The 22,037-nt window shown below is 32.1% G+C and overlaps 1 protein-coding gene across 1 annotated transcript in view; it reads right to left on the minus strand.

The window, feature by feature from the left end:
• The window catches only part of ERBB4 (erb-b2 receptor tyrosine kinase 4), a 1,378,308-nt gene that overhangs the window by 295,216 nt on the left and 1,061,055 nt on the right, over positions 1-22,037 (minus strand). Inside the window, exon 16 of the mRNA XM_044670735.1 lies at positions 18,443-18,517. Coding sequence (XP_044526670.1) covers positions 18,443-18,517 — 75 coding nt within the window. The remainder of the gene's footprint in view (positions 1-18,442; positions 18,518-22,037) is intronic.

Below are 22,037 nucleotides of genomic sequence, written 5' to 3' on the forward strand. Positions count from 1 at the left end.
TTCTGATCATTCAATTTAGAAGTATTTCTTCCCCCAGTTCAATACTGGAACTATTCCATAACTAAGAACAGAAAATGTTGGAGAGTACCAATTCACTGAATAAATAGCTTATTTAGGCTATAATTTTCAGAATTTCCCAAGTAATTCCATTACCGAATTTTTTTGGACATTGTTACTAGCCCTTTGAATAACCAAGAAGCCTTTTGCTATCCCATCAAAAGACTGATTCAAAGCCATGCAAATAGAGCTTAGCTGAAGCATCTCTTTTTTTTTGTTCTTCCTTTCTCAACATCAAAAGTCTGAAAGAAAAAAATAATGGAAAGGACTTCTTCTGTGATCTCATTTAAAGTCACCTTATTCATATATTGGTTTCATCAATACTTGACTAAAGACACATTTTATGCTTTTGAAATCATATCACTATGTAATTAAAGAGTTATTATTGAGGACTGAGAGACAATTCTTCTCTCGGACAATTGTGCTACCTCCTCATCGCTTATCTCCCAAGAATCTGGAGCATTAGAGTCTAGAGAAAAGAAATTGAATTATCATCTCCTTTATGGTAATCAAAATTGTTATGACTAGGCATCAAGACTGCATTTTTATTTTTTTTTTTATTTTTCTTTTTAAACCCTTAACTTCTGTGTATTGGCTCCTAGGTGGAAGAGTGGTAAGGGTGGGCAATGGGGGTCAAGTGACTTGCCCAGGGTCACACAGCTGGGAAGTGTCTGAGGCCAGATTTGAACCTAGGACCTCCCGTCTCTAAGCCTGACTCTCAATCCACTGAGCTACCCAGCTGCCCCCAAGACTGCATTTTTAAAAAAGGACAACAATATACTTTGCCCATTGGAATTCTGTTTCTCAGTTTTAGTGTTGAAATTATGAGACATTTTAGTAAAAACTAGTCCCTAAAGATTCCTCAGTAGTGACTCTGGAGATTTATAACAGAAGAGGGAGGAATACTTTCCATGATGTCCTCTTTCTGGAAAGCATTTAGAAGCATTTAACTCTATACCTGAATCCTTAACTCATTAACGGGGAATAAATGTAACTAAAGCACACCTTTCTAGAAGGATTGAAGGAGAGGTAGTGATTTTTCATGCACAATATATTCTGATACATCTTTATTTTAACTCGTGGAGCATGGACTATTTTTTAAAAGCTTTGTGAAATATGAAAATTTTATCAAAATGTATAGCCTAGGATTTTTCATTTAGTATTATGGCTCATGGTTTATTTTTTTAAAGGAAAGAAGACAAACGTTCATAGAAGTCAGACCACCTTACTATTTGGAGAGTTACTAAAATGCCATATTTTCTCTTCGACAATGTCACATAATGTGGATATACACTCTATTTTGTAGAGGCAATCAATAAGGTACATCATGTGAGGAGTTAACAAAGTCCAAGGATATTCAAAGCACAAATTAGACTTCTAAGGTTTCCTTATACTTATTTAAAATGTCATGAAGAATTGCTAATGGGTAATGAATGGGTAGCCCCAGTGCCACATTTTGCTTCCATTAGATGAGTGTTTAATAAGCATAAATGGGATCACAATGCATGTGGCTCTTGGAAGAGCTAAATAAGTACTTTTGAGTGAATAAAATATAAGCCAAATATAAGTATAATTTGAAAGAAATTTGAAATTTGAAAGTACCTCTAAACAAAGCCTTGAAAGTAAGTATCGAAGAAGATAGGTGACATGATTATGGTTCGACTACTACTAGGTGTTTGGGGCAGAGTTTGAACTCAGGGGTTTCTTTCATTCCAAGGCCAGCACTCTTTTCAAACCTTACAAGGAAATGTCTTGGTTGGCTAAATTATACAGTCTTTGTGGATGCCCCCTATGCCTTGTTCATTTTGCATACCCCACAGTGCCCTATATTTTATAGTCAGTGAACACAAAGAATGAATGAAAGGGGCACCTAAAGGACTAAGTGGACAGAGAGCCATGCTTGGAGATGGGAGGTCTTACATTCAAATGTGGCCTCAGAAACTTCCTACCTATGTGACGGTAGGCTAGATACTTAACTCCAGGTGCCTAGTCCTTAACCTCACTTCTGCCTTGGAACCAAAATTTAGTATCAATTCTAAGAAAGAAGTGGAGTTAAAAAAAAGAATGAATAAAAATTGAATTAAAAATGAATTAATTTTCAAAAACGATTTGGCAAGGAAGCTATAGTTAATTGTGCAAAGGCCAGTAAATAAATGATCATTGAGATAGAGTTTGGTTTTATAAAAGAGCTTGAGGTTTGTTCCTCAAGTTCTTATTATTTCTGATTTTCATTCCTCATTGGTCCCACTTAGTTCTATAGTGGTAGAGCACAGCTAACAAGTTAGCAACCATTAACAATAAATGCTAAGAAACAGTTTTAATAAAATACTATTTATTAAGGGATATAAATAAAGCATGGCAAAGATGCTTACAGTCAGATTTTGAGTAAATTTGACTCCAGGTTAACAAAGATTGTGACTTTCCTTGCTGGAAAATATTTAGTTTAAGCCAACATTTTGGTGCTTTTGATATTTAGCAAAAGGAAGAAAAGCAAGGGAAAAAATATTTCCTCCATAAAATAGAAAACAAGCTAAGAGCTGGTTTTATTCGACTGGTTAGCCATTTGGCATCTGGTATAAATCCTGAGGTGTGGATGCTCTAAAGGGCTACCTATCTATTTAGGTTCTTTTTTAATCAAAAGTGCAAATTGTCCATTAGAAGAAGCCAAGAGTTATAACACTGAGAAAATGCTTCACTATTTGCTGTTGATTTAAGCAGAGAAAAGGTTTGAAGAAAGCCTTTGGTAGGCATGCCCAAGTGGCTACTCTATTAGATTTTAAATGCCTGATGGTAGGCTGGTGAGTTTTATGTGTCATGGCCAATTTTTAGAACCAATCATTTATTGTTTAGGTTGTTTTTTTTTTAAACCCTTGTACTTCGGTGTATTGTCTCATAGGTGGAAGAGTGGCAAGGGTGGGCAATGGGGGTCAATTGACTTGCCCAGGGTCACACAGCTGGCAAGTGTCTGAGGTCAGATTTGAACCTAGGACCTCCTGTCTCTAGGCCTGGCTCTCAATCCACTGAGCTACCCAGCTGCCCCCTGTTTAGGTTTTTAAAAAGGAAGCACATGGGACAGTTTTCTAAGAAAATACTTCTGCCTCAAATGTGAATTTAGTTATTTTCAATTCTAACTCAGTCTCCAAAAATACTCTTAATTTTTATCAGATTTGCCCTCATATTCCCTTACTTGATAGCATGACGGGGGGACAAAAAAGAAAAAAAGAAAAACCAAGCATGTACATTAAAAAAGAAATCTACAGTAAGAAGAGAGATAATTCAAAATGATGGCCTGCTTCACTAATGTTTTGTACCTGCACAATTGCTGATGTTTGTAGTAATACTGCAATTTGGGCGTAATTGTTGTAGATCAGCTTTTTACATTTAGCTCCACAACTACTGAGATGTCTTAATTTCTCAGGAACCATACAAGAGGCTATTAGATTCCAATTACATTTTTAAAGGTCTTCTATTTTTGTGACTCCAGAGTGCCTTTTAGAAAAACACAATCAATGATTTTCCATGAAAAAGAAGAAAAATAAGGAAGATGTTTGTTAGGTGTACACAAAGCATCACATCAGCAAATTATTCAATATTGACAGAGTGATATAGGAATAGAAAAATGCATATTTACTCAGGTTACTTGTGTCATTTTGATTCTACTGAGATCTGATTTTCTTGCTGATCTAATTCAGGCAGTTGGAACATAACTTCCTTGACTCAATTATGTAGTTAAAGTTTAAATATTGCCAAAGAATCATGGAATTGGAAGGGACCATTGAGTTTATTACCACCCCCCAGCTTAATTTTACAAGTTGTATAGTACAGTATTATCAAATTCAAATAGAAACAGGGACCACCACCTCCTACACATGGATCTTTGCGGCCACACCTAGAACATCATTAGCATCATCTACGTTCTGTATTTTAAGTTAAATATTTCTTGATTACATTTCAAGCTAGTTTTGGCACATTCAGGAATATACTAGCCTGTATTAGGCTTCACAGGCTCCTGCTATATATTTATTTATTTGTTTGTTTGTTTGTTTATTTATTTATTTGTTATGTTTTTAAACCCTTAACTTCTGTGTATTAGTTCCTTGGTGGAAGAGTGGTAAGGGTAGGCAATGGGGGTCAAATGACTTGCCCAAGGTCACATAGCTGGGAAGTGTCTGAGGCCAGATTTGAACCTAGGACCAACCGTCTCTAGGCCCGTTTCTCAATCCACTGAGCTACCCAGCTGCCCCTCCTGCTATATATTTAACTTCTCTGATGTAGTTAGGTGCCAGAATAGTAGTCAAAGGGATCTGAGTTCAAATCTTATCTCAGATATTTATTAAGTCAATCACCATGGGCAAGTATATTAATATATCAGCCTCAATTTCTTTGTTCATAAAATTAGAATAATAAAACCACAGAACCCATAAAGCTATTGTCAGAATAAAATAAGATGATACATGAAAAGTTTGTTGTAAACCTTAAAATGTTATATAGCTTTATTATTACTATTATTACTTATAGATGAGAAAATTGAGGGTCAATTAGAAAAAGAAAAAAAGTATTATGCCACTCATCAACATGAGGGATGAGCATAAACACTTTAATAAAGTCCCCAGTGAGAAGTAATATTATTTTTTTCTAATCATTAATCTAAATATTATTGGAGTCCTGTGTTTCTAAATATTGTCAATGGTGGTGGCTTATTTTTTTTCTATTAGAGATGGGCTTGATTTTTAGAAACAGTTAAAAGTACTTTGAAAATAAATGAGACTGATTTTCTAGTGTAGTTCCTTAAATTGACTCTGAAGGTATGTCCAAAAAAAGGAGCTCCAAAAATACTTTTAGCCATTTCAGCACCAAAAGAATAAATGTATAGCTTCACATGGTAATTATTTTGAATAATGATTTTCTTTTGGATATATGAATTATATATGTACATATTTACACACACTTTGATGTATATACATATATACATTTGCTGTGTTTATATATGTAGAACTATATAATTATTTGTTCAAATATTGTATATACAATTGAACATGTGTACTTATATACACATACATACTATATACATATACAATATATATAATTTCATTTTTCTTTTAAGTATAGAAATCTTTAATGTGACTTTATAAATTCATTATAAATGACCTCTATTTCAATATCTGACCTAATAGTTATTACATATTTAACAAAGAAAATATTGTCCCTACTAATTACCCATGAATATAAGAAAATTATTAGTCATTTTTCTAAAGTCATAGCAGAGAGGTAAAGTTCCAAGATTCGAGAAAAAGGAACACTAAAGCAATATCTTTAAGAGGATAGGGGAGAGACTTCCATAATAGAAAAAAGTCAGGTTAAGGTCACTGGAAGTTAATAAATTTAAACAAAATTATGTTTATAAATTTCTAGAAAAGGTCAGGGTACTAAGAAGCTCAAAAAATAGGTTTGTGAAGAGATTATCCTATTAGACTAATATTATTTCTTTTGTCTGAATGAATAACTGTAAATGACTTTGTGGAAGCAATGACTTAGAGAAGTCCATATATCCAGTAATCTCCAAAAGTTTCAAGATTCTTTTATCTGTATTTATTCACCCCTTGATTATGTCTCACTATTGTGACTATGAAAAAGTGCTACCCACATTTTCTTTGCCATACATAGGGGTCACATGAGAGAGGTAAGAGGAAAGAGGGTTTAGCTATCAAAAGGGAAATGGGGAAATTATAGCACTTCCTTTTGGAAATCATATAATTAAAGCAAATTATGAATAATATGGTTCACGATACACATATATACATATATATTTGCATTCAGCCATTGAGGAAATCTATTTTGCTTGACTATTCATAAACACTGGGAGAAAAGTTTTGTGGTGAGGAGAGAAAATACATTTCTGTAATTTTTAATAGAGTAGAGAGATTTTTACAGATATGATATTTTCCATGAAACTTCAGTTCAGACCAGTAATTTTACTGATCCATTTTATTTTATTACAAGATATCTCTCAAGAATGGCATAATCTGTAGATGTGTGTAATATTAAAACAAAACACATCAATAAAACTTTTTAAATTATATAGTTCATAAATAAATACCCCATTCACAATAGCCAAACAGAGCAGATAAACTACCTTGGCCTCTTTTAACCATATCAATATGAAAAAGAAACATATAGAGGGAAGATACTGCCTACCAGAATCTAGCATTTTATGATTTTTATAGATGTTGAGCCTTTAGTTTGTTTTAATTCTCATAGACACCTTTTTCCCCCTTTATGATAAAGGGAAGTGAAAGCAGAATTAGCAGGTGATTGGTAACTCTGTTAGTGGAGCTACCATTTGGAGTTACAGAATATTGTAGAAAAAGAGTCCTCAAATTCACTTGGATACTTTATGAGAACATACAAGTTCTTATGAAAAGATATAATTTATGGTCAAATAAGAATAATAATTAGAATTTACAAAGGTCTTTAAGACTTGCAAAGAACTGTATAAATATCTCATTTTATCCTCACAAAAACTCTAGAGGTAGGTTCTATTAATTATCCTCATTTTAAGGATGAGAAAATTTACTAACAGAGGTTAAATAACTGATGCAAGATGAATTCAGATCTTCTTGAAAAGATAAATATTATTTAATAACACTGAAACCTGTTATATGATCATCCAAGTTATTACACTCATCAAAATATATACTTGGAAACAAAAAAAAAAACTTAATCTTTCACCTATTTCTGAAACAATCAGGACTTTATTGGAATACCAAATTCAGTTTAAGAAGTAACTGAAAGGCAGGGCACCAGAGGGGGAAGAGGAGAGGGAATAAAATAGGGACTTGGCTTATTTGAAAATACTAACAATGGCTTTATGGTTAAGGATCCTATATTCTTATAAGAAAGAATGGTGAATAGTAATTTTCATTTATGATCTGAATAGAATAAAAAGATGAATTTGAATAGTGTCAAGAAATATGTAGGTCCTATTTCTAGAACTTTTAAAATTAAGGAATATTAGTTATTTAACTTTTTATTAATGTTTCTCTATACAAGTCTTTACCACAAAGATTCTTAAAATCTCTTCATATTTTTCTGTTTTGTTTAAAGAGATTTAAAATTCCTATTTGAAAAATGTTTAACTGTTGACTTTAAAAAATCAAAATGTCTAAATGCATCATCTAATGAACTTGAGGTAATTTTAGATATTCATGAATAACTTTACTCCTCTACATTCGTCTTCTGACTTTTATAGGTTTCTAGATGCTCTGTCAGTGAACATCAAGATCCTATGATGTTAGAAAGATTTTAAGCATAGTCCCAGACATTTACTAGCTATATGACCCTGGGCAGGTCATCTAATTCTGTCTGCCTCAACTATCTCAAAAGAAAAAAAATATATATATTTATACATATAATTGCACCTCTCTCACAGGGTTGTTATGTGGATCAAATGAAATAATTTTTGTGAAATGATTATCACAATGTCTAGAATGCAGTAAGAGTTTAATAAATGCTTATTCCCTTCCCGATCTGTCTTCCAAGGACAAGTCTACATATTTCAAAATGTAAAAGTATGGAGAAAGCCATTGCCAGAAGCAATAAATCAATCAACGAGCAATTATTCTATCACTACAATGTGGCAAGAGGTATGCTAGGCACTGTGGTTAAAAGTCCAAAGAATGAAGCAATCCATATTCACAATGAACTAGAGTGGCTGTTAATAATAGAGAGATTGAGATCACTATTGATGGAAGGAGTAACTATATGAATGAAATTATGGATCTTCTAGAATATGAAGAAGTATTATTAGTGGGACAATTAGTGGGGAAAAACAGTCAAAATGTAGCAAAGTCAGAAAAACATAAATATCCAAGCTGGAAAAGAGATCACTAAATTCAATCACTAATGACAGCCAGTAGCTAGATGTAGATTCAAAAGATATGTTTTTGACTTCTGGATGTTATTTAATTGCTGTGTGACTTTGAATAAATCACTTAAATTCTTTGCTTCATCATCTATAAAATGAAATCTCTTCTAGCTTTATCCTATGCCCAATGTTTTTCAAAGGAAAACATGGCTGCAAAACTGGCTATTTAAGTTAGTTAAAAACAAAAAAACAAAAAACAACAAATAAACCAAAGCTGTATTTTAGAAAGGATATTAGAATCCAGACTCACTGCCTCCATGAATTCTAATTTCTCTCATTGCTTATCCCCTGCATCCTCTTTTTTGTTCTTATTTTCTTTCCTTTCCTTTGACATTTTCTTTTTTTCCCTCTTGACATCCTCTTGCCTGGCTCTTCTATATGATTTAAGGTGAAACTAGAGATTGGAGTTCATGGGCCTTGATGATTTAAAGAAATAAATAGGATAATAGGAAGATTTTGTTTAGTTCATAAATAAAGTTTCTTTTTTCTCCCACAAGCTAACTTTTATGGAAAAATTTTTTTAGAAAATTCTACTAGAAGTGACTATAATTATTCTATAAATGACTTGAACATATGGAATACTTGACTCTGAGTGGAGGAACTGAGTGCTATAAAAACTAGGATGACTGCAAGCACTACAAGTTTATTAGAGGTGGATTTCCCTTTCCTTATCATTCATTCTGTACTTCTGAGTTACTGTGAAATTAGAATGAAATTATACCATGTAGGGAGGGAATGAAATCTTTGTGAGAGGATCTCATTGCTGAAACAAAGGTCTCACTGTTAATTAGCTCTTGTATACATACACAGTATATCAACTCATCCTGTGTTTGTGAAGGAATGATTAGGTGTAGAATGTGCTGAGGTAATAGGAAAAAGTATGAAGAGAGCACAATTTGAGTTAATATCTACACATCATTTTCTGTAACCACTTCACAGAAGGGAGTCCTAGTTAATTAGCTTTCTTTGGTTAAATTGGAAATGTGAAAATAGGAAAAAAAACTTACTTAGGATATAATTTTATGTATGAATAAGTTACAGCGGGGACCATTAAGGATTGGTCTCCCCATATTCCCAATTATAGCTTTTTTCCCCTGATATATGCAGACCATAACAGTGAAAAGTGACCTCCACTTGCATAAATCTACTCCTTTTAAATATGTACTGTTTAGTTGTGTCACACTAAAAATACAATACTTGGAGATGTTGTTCAATGATGATTTGAAACTCTTACAATTCAGTTTCAAAGGGATGGAAAAGAATCAAATATTGGTATGTAGTATTATGGATAGAACTACAAGTTAGGAAGATCCGAGTTTAAATCCTTTCACCGATGTTTATTAGACCTGACCAAGATCATTTACGTCTATTCTCTTTAATCAATTCCCTTGGACAAGTCTTCAATAACTAAATCATACATGAGTTGTGAATCTGGTGTGTTAAAGGTATTTCTCACTTGATGAGCTCCCTACACTGATTAATCAACAAGCATTTATGTTCCTATCATGTATCAGGCAATTGTGCTAAGCTAAGCTTAGGAGATATTTAAAAAAAAAAAAAAAGATAGAAGTCAGTCCCTGCTCTCAAGTAGACTTATGAGCTAGTCATGACTTATAACTTGCGTAAGACTTAAGAGTCTTGTGAGGGAGACAACAGACAAACATTAAAAAAAAATGCTATAAAAAGGATAAATTGGGGACAAACAACAGAGGGAAGGCATTAGTATTTTTTTTTAACCCTTACCTTCTATCTTAGAATCAATACTGGGTTGTTCTAAGGCAGAAGAGCAGTAAGGGTAGGCAATGGGGGTCAAGTGACTTGACCAGAGTCACACAGCTAGGAAGTGTCTGAGGCCAAATTTGAACTTAGGACCTCCCATCTCTAGGCCTGGCTGTCACTACCCAGCTGCCTCCAGAAGGCATTAGTATTAAAGGAGATTGGGAAAAGCTTCTTATAGAAAGTGAAAGGGATCCAAGAAAGTTAGGAGTCAATGAAAAAGAAAATGGTATGTTATAAAAATTCTGTATTCACATATTTGCTTACAAAAGAATTCTTTCATTTTGTTTATGGATGTCTTCCCCACCTCAATCCCCAAATTTGTCTGGACAGGTATGTATACACTATGTATGCATGTGTACCTCTCTGAGTAAATTTACAAGTATTTTATAAGATGTGTGAAACAGCTTCTGATAAAGCTGTAGTAATCGCATCCTTTGCCTCTGTAGTGCAGCTTATCTGTATGCTGTTGAAGCCTGAAAGAGTAAATACCTTTTGTGGATGCACACACATGTTCCCTGCTCCATGCTGGTGCTGTTTGTACACCTGTCTGTTACCTCAAAATGGCCCCATTCAGGAAGGGAAGAAAGCCTAATCTAGTTCTTGGAATGAGTTTGACAGCCTGACTATTACTTGCTAGCTAACAAATTTGACAGTGTCTAATCTGAGCACACACTTGGGCTGGGGAATTCTTGGTTTAGGACCATATGCCCATTCCTACTTTAGGAGCATAGACAGAACATTTACTAGTTGTGTGACTGGGCAAATATCTTAATCTATGCTTGCCTCAGTTTCCTCAACCTGTAAAATGGAGATAATAACAGTACCAACCTCATAGTATTGTTATAAGGATTAAATGAGTTTAGTATAGTTCCTGAAATATGATAGGTTACCATGCAAAAGTTTATTCTCTTCCTCTATTTCCTAAACTTTTAAAATATATGGCCTCTGTTTAAATACAAATAATAGTTGTTGTTATTATTTGAACCAGTCCAGAATGAAATGATAAAGATTCTCACGGTGTATGAACCAACCTTTCGAATTAAAAAAAGGCCCTTCTGAAATGTGATTCATGACTTCAAGTGCCAATATACAGAAATAATTTCTCATATTACTTAGATTAGTCATAAAGTTACCTTTTATTCATTTCTACCTTCTAATTTATTGTGTCTGTCATTCAGTTCTATTTTGTCTTGAATTTCAAAACAGGTTTGGGATCCATCCATTACACAATGACAGGTAGAAATTTAGTTATTGCTCCCTTTGGAAGCAAGAGTTTCCTTCAGCACACTTGCTGACATACAATTACTTTAACTTTCTTCTTTCTCCAAGATATTGGAAAAACAATCCACAGAATGAAACAAACAAATACATTTTTTTAAATATCGAGCATGAGATATCGGTGAAAGAGCACTGGCAAGGTCCTGCATGCAGAGATGGTCATAATTTGCATAGGGAATATCAATATAGTACTGCTTTCCAAGGCAGTCAGCACAATTTGAACAGTTCCAGAATCACTATCCTAGATGCTACGATCACAGAATGTTAGTACGTGAAGAGACCTTCAAAATCATCTGGTCCAATAATCCCTGAGGAATCAAAGCCCAGGGAGCATATGGCCATGGAAAATACTTTTCATTTTTCTGGTCCATAGTTTTGCCATCTCTAAAGTCAGGGTTTGGACTAGGTCATGAAGTCCTTTCCAAATCTCACAGTATCCCCAAGGTCACGCAGCCTTTTAACAGAACTCAGGTCTCCAAACAAATATTTTCTCAACTTCCTAGAAGTAGGTGGCAAATCTATATGCCAGAGATAAAATTGAGGAAGAAAGCATGAAAAGCAATTTGTAGGCTGCAAATAAATATTTGAGGAAGGAAGAAAAAGTGTAATGGGATATCTAACATTATTTTCTATTTTTTTATTTCCATTCATTATTCTGTCAACTAAACAATACTGCTTTTCAGGGTTGAATTTTATTTTGGATTCAAAATGTCAGGAGCCTTCCTGGTAGAGTTGATAATTTAAAGGTCCACACAAATGTTTAGGTAGTATTTTTTTGGAGAATATGCTGTTACCAAAAAAAAAAAAATTTCTACCACAGATCTTTGGAGAATACAAGTTTTCTTTTCTTTAGATTTATCTTCTGCTTATTACTAAATCTACTTTGCTTCTTCCCATTCATGTAGGGCCTACTACAACTGTGCATTTGTTTAATGGACATCAATAACTAATTCTGGTTTTAAATTCATATGTGTCTGATAGAAAGCAAGCAGTATTTTTCTTTCTGCTTATTTTCCTGTTTAGTCTCCTGAATATATTTATCATCTGATGAAACACATTTTTAATCTTCCAAATTTAAAAACAAAACTGTACTATGTTATACTAATTACACGACTATACAGGAATCCCTTCCCCATTGTAATTTTCCCTACCATGATTTTGATATATTACAGGTTGTCTTAAGAAAGAAAATGGGAATTTGAGGGAATTTTGCAGAAGTTGCAGACATGTAAAGGCCACTAGATAAAACAGAAAACGTTTAGAAACTTAGAAATGCACAAATATATATGTATATATATTATTGTATAATATCAACATATTTTATCTTTTAATATAATAAATTTATACCATTTCTTTTACTGCAATCACCCAATAAAAGTAAAAGAAAAAAATCAAACTTCTTCTCTGGTAGAAAGGGAAAGCCAAAAAATTTTATGCAAATTTACCAGATCTTGGGGATAGCAGGCCCCCAACCACCATGATTTGGAAGGGACATCTGTATTTCTAAAAATTTTGACTTCACTTTAAAAAAACTGGCAGCAACCCAGATGCTAAAGATAATATTTAGGGACCTGAAAGTAAGTGTTTAAGGGAAGAAAAAAAATCAGGGAATATTTCTTATTATTTTCTGCTTTATAATTTATATTCTTAATGAAGGGCATCACAAGATTGCTAAAAATAAAAATTTTATACAATGTTCAAGATATCTAAAATACTTTGGAATCTACCTGCATATGTGAACTATATGAACAAAATTGTGAAACACTTCATAGAAAGACAGATCTAAATAACTGGAGCCAAAATAATAAAAATGACAATAATATCTAAATTAATTTACTTATTCTGCATCATATCCATTAAACTACTTTCAAAATTACTTTCAAGAGCTAGAAAAAATGAGAGCAAAATTCATCTAGAAAAATAAAAGATCAAGAATATCAAGGGGATGAATAAAAAATATGAAGGAAAGGGGTATACCAGTATCATATCTCAAATTACTTTTCGATATGGTGAAGATTAAAATAATTAAGTAGCGGAGAAGAAACAAAGTATTTAATCTGTGGGATAGATTAGGTACACAACCATAAAGAAGCAAACAAGCACAGTAATCTAGTGTTCAATAAACCAAAGATCTGAATCACTGGGGCAAGGACTTACTTTTAAACAAAAACTGCTGATAAAAACTAGAAAGTCATCTGGTAGAAAATAGACATAGATCAATATCTCACATGATATACCAATGAAAAAGGGCATTGATTTTGCTTATTTTAGAGCATTTCGTATTATATTTGATAATTCTCGTCTTGTCATGGGAGTAATGACCGTGTATTCATTTCAACTATGCACTTAGAGGGCAAATTCTGGAAAATTTTATCAGACTTAAAAATCAAAATTAAGCACCGGTATGGTAACTATATTTATTTTTTGTCTCAGGTTCTTACTATCTAGAAAGTGAAAAGTTTTTTACAAGAATAGTGTTCAGCTGATGCTCATTTTTTGGCTGGGGAAACTCATGAAGAAAATATGTTCAAGTGTTCTTTACAAAAGAACTGTATCAATGAAGTAAGGGCCCACATAGATAAAATCATCACTCTTTCCAAGAACTGAGGAAGCCTTTATGCAGAACTGCCAATCACCAAAGTGATCCTCTGTAGGTGTTAAGGTCAAAGATCAGAGAATAGCACAAATCACCAATTAAGTGCCTTTGGGTCAAAACACCTAGAGCTATGTCTTTTTGAAAGTAGTGGCACATTTTTGACAGGCTAATAATTTCTATTATTGATTGGTTACACTGTTTAAAGGATTTAGGTATGTTTGCAGACAGTATCCAAAATACAGTCAAAACTCAAAAGAGTTTTTGACGGATGCATTCTAATGTGACTGAATTTGGAGGATTCCACATTGCAAATTCCATACTGTCCAAATTTACAGAACTGAAGTTAAGTGTTGCTTGTTGTTAATCAACACTTATGTCAGAGGGAGCAGTCATGATAAATGAGCTTAATGGATATTGTATTATCATCAGATTTTTATTTTTTAATCAGTGCATGATTTGAATTTATGTAAATTAACAAAAATGCTTTCACAATATAAATTTGAGTATGAAATATAGCCCCAACTGGGTATGAATATTTGTGTATAAATAAATAAATAAATGTATATATGCAAATAGGTGTGTATTATAAACTTTCCAAAGAATAGAGAATAATCAATAATGTGTTTGACTATAGTTCATGTAGAAATATTAAGATATGTACATATTGAAATACTTTACATCAAAATTAGAAGAAAATAATAAAATTCATTTGACATGTAAATTAACATGAAATCTTGACAATTACTCAAACTGACCAAAGGTTAAAATACATATTTAGATTATATAATTTAATTAGGAAAGTAGTAAAATTCTCTGAACAGGTGACATTTCAGGAACAAGTCCCATATTCCAGAATGGGGCAAAAGGGAAAAAAATAGACTATCCCTTCCAATTTACCTAGAAGAAGTTCTAACAGCAGCCTGTAAGCTAAATGGAGTGTGGAAAACCAATTTGTGAATTGCAGGACTCGGAAAGAATAACACAGCCTTGAAAATGAAAGCTGATAAAGGAAATTGGAAACATTTCACCTGTTTTCATTTAAAACTTCAATCTTTCTTCTGCTGATTTAGACAACAGAACTCACCATAATGGGGGAATAGGGAATATGAACTCTAAATATAAGAAGCACAGAAACATACTTAATATAATTTATAATGGCCAAAAGAAAACTAGTCATGCACTTAAAAAATCTGAGTAAATTCCACAAAAATTAATTTGTCATCACTGATTGTTTTCTATTTCCTTCTCTATGTTAATATCTGGTTCATTTAGTGGCTTTATTTACTCTCAAGGGTTAACCTTCCCTCCTGTAGGCTAATGGATTAGAAAATTTCAAAATTGGTGGGGGACACCATTTGCTAACTAATCCAATAAATCATAACTAAGGAAAACAAATTTTCCAAATCTCTCTCTCTCTCCCTCTCTCCATCTCTCCCTCTCTCCCTCTCTTCCTCTGTCCCTCCCTCCCTCTCTCCCTCTCTCATACACACACACATCTTCTGATATCACTTCACATCTTCCAACTAAAATCACTAATAGAAAATTCTTATACCCTCCACATGTACTCAACATAACGAGAACTAAGCCTATCATCCTTCCTTCCAAAATCTGTTCTCATTACTATTTCTCTAAATGACATCTTGGTTTCCATGTCTGAAGTTTTAGCAAACTCTTATCACTTCGCTTTCATCACTTTACATGTCTATTAAGTAAGATCAATAGATCCTAGTTCCATGTCTGTTTTTCACCTATCCTTTCTACTCTGTCATCATATATCTTTATTATAAAATCAACTGAATTGCTGCAATATCATCTTAGTAAGTCTGCCTGACTCTTGTTCTTCCTACTTCTAATCCATCCCTCATTGAAGGAAGGCATTTTTCTTTTGCAGAAATCTAATATTACTCAAAATTCTTCAATAATTCCCTATTGTCTGTTGAGAAACAGTATATATTTATTTTCCATTTCAGTTAAGTTAAAACTAGTGATATTTGTTATGCTTATAATTTGAAGGTATGTTATCCTTCCAATCTTTCGCTACTTTTCTTTTATTTCTCAATGTTCTAACCAAACTTAACTACCCTGTTTCTCACACACACCTTGTTTTACCAATTCAATGCATTTAGTAATTCTATCCCCTATTCCTGATATATTCTAACTACCCCCTCTTTCTCAATGAATTCTTCTTTTTAAACCTTAAATAAAAACAATCTCCTCCTTCCAGAAACATTTCTGCAACCTCCATATTTATAATACCTTTTTGCCTTTAAAAGAACTCATTATTTGGTACTTTCTAATGCACTTCTGTATATTTGATATTAAAGAGTTATTTGCTTACCTGTCATATCCTCTCACTAAATAAATTGTTAGCTTCATTAAGGCAAGGATACTCATTTATCAAATTTTTCCCCCTAGAAAATATCCTAGCATAGTTCTTTCTGTAACTAGGAACTTAACATTTGGTGTATTGAATTCATTAAAATCTAGGCTTTAAATGTCACCAGAGGCTGATAAAAAATAGAAAGGACTTTTGAGGAATTTTCTAGTTTGTTCTTCTATTTTAAAACAGATTCATGGTCACAGAAAGGAAAGAATTTATTCTAATTTTAATTTTATAGAATAAGGAAGTTTCTTAATTATTTTGCTAATCCATTTCAGTGTTAAAAGACCCTCATTGTCATGTCCTTCTTTTATGCCTATATTTAAAGCCCATCTAAGTAGTAAATATGCTTTTAAACCAGGCTCCTGTCCAGAGGAAAAAAGAAATATACTGAATATTGGCACAGTTATAAGTAAAAAAGAAACATATCAACCCAAATCAATTGAAACAATATTTATTAAGCACTTAGTATGTTAAAGTCTCTGTGGACAAAAAAGAAAAAAAAAATGGCTCTGCTCTGAAGAAGAAACAACACATATAGAGACAAGTAGAAGTAATTTTAGGAGAGAAAAAAGGCACTATAAAATTAGGCAAGGGAAGATTGGGAAAGTTTTCTAGGAAGTAACACCTAAACTAAAGTCTGAAGGAAGCTAAGAGGTGGAAGGGCAGAGAGCTTCCATACTAAGCATGTGTCCTGAAAGAGCACAGAAGTGGGAGGATCAAACATCGAGTTAAAAAACAATAAGGAGGCCAATTTGGCTAGAACAGAGAAAACGGAAAAAAAAAAAAAAAGAAATAATATTAAGTAAGCCTAGAAAGTAGTTTGGGAATTGACTATAAAGGACTCCAAATCGTCAGCGGGAAATTTTCATTGTAACCTGGATGTGGTAGGGACTTATTAAAATTTTTTGAATTGGGAAGTGACCTATGACTTAGGATGTTAATTTTGGAACAGAGAATTGAAGAGAAAAAGAAAGATGCTGAAAGATGGAATATCTATTAAATATTATTTCAGATGTTAGTTATGAGATGATAAAAATCTGAACTTGGTTTGGAACCAGGTGAGCCAAAAGAAGGAAATCAAGCATTTCCTTTCCTAATTAGCAAGATTCTAAAATAAGTAGAATAGTTGCTGTCAGCTCCTTGAAATCAGTATGTATGAAAGTATAAATCAAAATGTAAAAGCTTCATTAGTTATAAGACTTGGATAATAATACTATATCTCCAAGTTACTGAAATAGTATTTTGGTTTTAATGAAATTATTAAATAATTAAGCATAAAATATATAAAATACTATGATGTCAAGATATACAATGACAACAAATGTGCTGTCATGCAAATATGAGGGTGACATTACTGACCCATTGTCCAATAAGCAGGTGTTTGGGATCTTTGTTTTCCTCTTGATTCACGATGCCATCCATATGCTATCTTTGGGAATATGGTCACATATTGTGATAGGGTTAACTAGCATTAGTAGAAGGGTATGGGGCAGTTGGTGTCCAAGTAACATTGTTTTCTCTGTTCAAAATGAGATGGAATTTTAACTGCATGTTCTAACCAATTAAACTCTAAATCATGGCAAACAATTGCAATGAAATTTGAGCCAATTAGTCTACTTGGAGTCAATTCATTTTTCAAAGCTTTTGATTTCATGATCAGCTCTATAAGAAAGATAGTTAATACACAAAAGCATTTATAAAATACCATATAATATAATCTATATAATTCAGATCTCCGTAATCTACTAAGGTAATTCATCTGACCAATATTCTCAATGTTCTATTTATTAAGCACTCTGTTAAGTACCATTTAGTGGTCCAAAAATGATATAATGGTCCTCTCAATAAGAATATGAATAAAGAGCCTAAAAATGTGACAGTTTTATCATAAAAAGGTTGAAAATTTTTAATGTTCAGATGTTCTGTTTCTGAACAGTAAAAATTATGATGAAACATTTAATTCAATGAACTGGATGATAAAACCATTATTGAGCAGATACTAGTGAACATACCAACCAGTTTATATTAATTAAAAAAAATCAGTAACTAGATATGATCCATTGAAGATTAACTTGGGGAATAGTTAAACCACAGACCTTCATATTCCTCCACCTTAAATTTATCTTTTTGTAATCATAGAGCTATGAACTTTAATTGTTCTGGCAAAATTTTGGGTAACTGGTTTGTCACTATGTTTTAAATTTTAAAGTGAATCAGTGACACTGCTAATCCACACTGAAATCTTACTGAATGGGGGATAGAGGAAGTTAATAAGTAGCAATGAAAAGGATTGGTATTTGTATGTATTTTTTTTGACCCATGGATTATTAACTTAGAAAAAATAAAACTAAACTGGTTAGTACTTCTTATCTGGGGTCATTTGAAGAAGATTTGAGAGACAAAATGGAAACATGGTAGATGTTACCTAGCATGTTGTGGTAAAGTGGAATGGCCCGTCCATGGATAGTAAATGCAGTCATGACTAGAGGGACCGCTACACCTGCAGGCAATTACAGAACAGAAAGTATCACTCGCCATTCACAGGGACATGCACACTCATGCACCCTGGATCACACTTGGAGCATCGGGAGGGAGAAGCATGGAAAGTAAACACATCAAATACCTATCCATCAGGCCGATGCAGTCATCAATACTTGAGCCTATGCACCTGTAGCATATCCAGTTTTTTTTAAAGGAAAGGAAAGAAAAAATCAGTTATTTTCAAAACAATTAAAAAAAACCCGAAACATCTTACTTATCAAATTATTAATTAGAATTCTTAGATGTTTTTCAAGATTCCATGAAATTAAAGACTGAGAAAAAATAATTATTTGATGTATACTTAGTAAAGATATGAAATAATCCCCCAAAGAGAGCCCAAAGAAAATAAGTTCAGAGAGAAAGAAAATTGATTTCTATGGATTTTTTCCAAAGAAGTAGAACCTTTTCAAAAATAATAAATCCAATTATTTTGCTTTTTCCCACATATTTATATTAACGAACATAAGCTAATTAAATGGCAATGCCATAACTGCCTTTATAAACTTAGAATCTTTTAATATTCATTTAATTTCAAGTAAAATATTATTGAGAAAATGGGACATATGGTTTGATCACTCTGTAACTCAGTATTAACCTTGGATTGATTTGGTGAAGTAAACATAAAGAAAGTTAACATGCTATTGTACTAAGCACAAAATAAACCATAAAATTCTATTTCTTAATGGCAACTGTCTCTAAAATCACTTAAATTTAAACATGAATTCATTTTATAATGAATAACTTTTTACTAAATTTTTGTTTCACTTGACAGTCTTCTTTAAAATATATTCACTTTGAATGCCAAATAAAAACGTGTGGTTGTGTGTGTGTGTGTCGATGCCTATGAATATATATGTTCAAACTTCCAAAATATAGAAGTCAATAGTAGTGAATAAATATCCTTTCTGGAATGCAAATGAATAAAAGAAGACCTAAGTACATAATGACTCCATTGAGATTCATATTTAAATGCAATTATTTGTGTGTATCTAATCTGAAAAATGAGCTAGGGAAAGAAATAGCTAGAAAAGTTGGATATGACTAATCTACTAAAAATAAGAGCCACAACAAAAATTTTATATATATTTATATGTAAAAAATGAATGAATAATTTCTTAAAGACAAGAAAATTATCTTGTTTTTCCTCTGATAAAACTAATAATTTTCCCCTTCAGAAGTTCTATGAAGACTCTTCCAGCCCCAATTCACTATGAACTCTAGACATGTTTTGTTTTGTTTTGTTTTTCTGAAGTTCCAGTCTCTGAAATGGAAAAATTAGAGCCACTGTAAATGAACATAAAGATACTTCCATTAAAATGTGGATTGTTTATTATTACAAGATCTTTCAGAGAAATTAATGACCTAAAGTAAAAATATGTAATACACGCTAAAAAAAGCCTATCTCAATTTTTTCAATATGAATCTTAATATTCTGCTTATTTAGAAAGGTTTCTTCATTAATTCTGGACCAAAGTGAGACATGATAGAACGTTAACCTGTAAATGAAGTTGCAATAACGGTAATTTCATATCTTTATACAAATATGCCACAATACATTTGGATCAGAATTACAAGGTTTTATATATATGTATATATTTATACATATATATATATATAATATGTACTGTTTGAAAGTAAACAACCTTTTTTTCAAGCTGCCTCATATGATCATTTTTAGACCTTCCTTGGAATATTGTTTTTTTTTAATTATTGTATACTCAAAATAATCTTCCTAGAAAGATTTTTGATAGATTTTTTATGTTGATTTAATAAATGGAATAGAAAATATGAGGAAAATATTAGATATTGAATTTATGCCTCTGATCAACAAACCTAGAAGAAGATATTTATAGATATATAATTGAAGGTGAAATCTGAAAATAAATTCATAATACCTTTTGGTTTTACCTTTCTCGTGCAGTTATCAAGTTCTATTTATTATAGAATTATTTATTTTTCTTCATATTAGATGTATACATTATTTAAATTTTAGAGGTTAAGTAGTGTCTTTCATATTTGTATCCTTAGCAATCAGATTGTACTGGGCAATTCAATTTAATGAACACATAGTAAGCACCTACTATGTGCTGGGCACTTTGCAAATAAAAGTTACTTAATATATGCTTTGCTGATTCAGTAATTTATATCCCCCAGAGGATTACTGTACATGGCAATCACTAATTAAATATTTACTGAACGAATGTCTTTTAAATGCTTGTTGAAATGAATTAGAACTTGGACAGAAAAGGAAAAGAAGTTTAGATAATTAGAATCTCTCTTAATTAAAGTTAAATATTAGTTTTAAAAATATTTTCTTGATGGTATAGGTTCTATTTCATTACTTAGTTTATTATGTAAAAGTAACTTCATGGCATTTCCAGTTGGTTTTTATGGTCCCCAAACTCACAGATGTTGTAAGTAGCTGAAAAGAATAATTTTGTAAATTTAGACTGATGAAATTTATAGGATAAAGTTTTAAAATTCTTCAAAATAAATAAACATTCCAAATTGTACATTTTCAGATGGAACTGAGGGAGATGCTTCAATATATATAATTAAGCTATACCTAAACAACACATGTAAATCCATATTGTTTGCCAATTTTCTCTGTAGTATTTACCTACTTAGTACCCTGATCTGTCCACAGATATAGCAAAATCAAAATATAAGAAGGTAATTTGCTCTAAGAAGAATAGTAAAAGAGAAGAAAATTTTTATTTAGATAAAAAATAGATAGTTCTTTTCATCTGTCTCTGAGTAGCCTTTTACAAGTTCTAAAGGGGAGGGGAAAGAATAGAATAAAATGAGAATAAAATATATATTTAAACTCATAATTTTAAAAATAAATATCCAAACTATATTTGGTTATAGGAAACATGTTGAGATTCTGATGGAAAGGGGCATGTCATAAATATATCTTTCTTTGCAGGATCAAAATGAGTAGAAAGGGTGCAAGTTTCCAATTTTTTCCAATTCTATTACAAATCAGAATACTATCTATAATTTTTAACTTAATAATGTTTTGCTTGCTTGCTATTTTTATAGCTATAAACATTTTATAGATGTAAGCATGATTAACACATTTTGCTCAATGACTACCTTTAACTTTTAAAAAACTTATTGGATATTAAATGTAGCATTATAAGAAAATAAAATTAAAATGTGTATTATTTTTGAGCCAATTTTTCTCTCCTTTTTGCAAGATAATAGTCAGTATCATAGTGAGTGTGTGAGAATGTCTCTGCAGAGCTCTATGTAGAACAAGGGAATGACTGCATATTCTTGGCTAAAGGTAACACACAGGATCATTTTCCCTATTGATTCTTTGAACATGACCCTGAAGAAGGATCACATGGGATGAAAAGGGAATAAGCATTTATATACTACTTCACTTAATCCTCATAACAATCATGTGAAATATTTTTGCCTCCTCATTTTATAGCTGAAGAAACTGAAACAAAGAGAGGTTAAAATTACTT

This window comes from Gracilinanus agilis, chromosome 3 (genome assembly GCF_016433145.1).
Source record: "Gracilinanus agilis isolate LMUSP501 chromosome 3, AgileGrace, whole genome shotgun sequence".
Taxonomy (NCBI): domain Eukaryota; kingdom Metazoa; phylum Chordata; class Mammalia; order Didelphimorphia; family Didelphidae; genus Gracilinanus; species Gracilinanus agilis.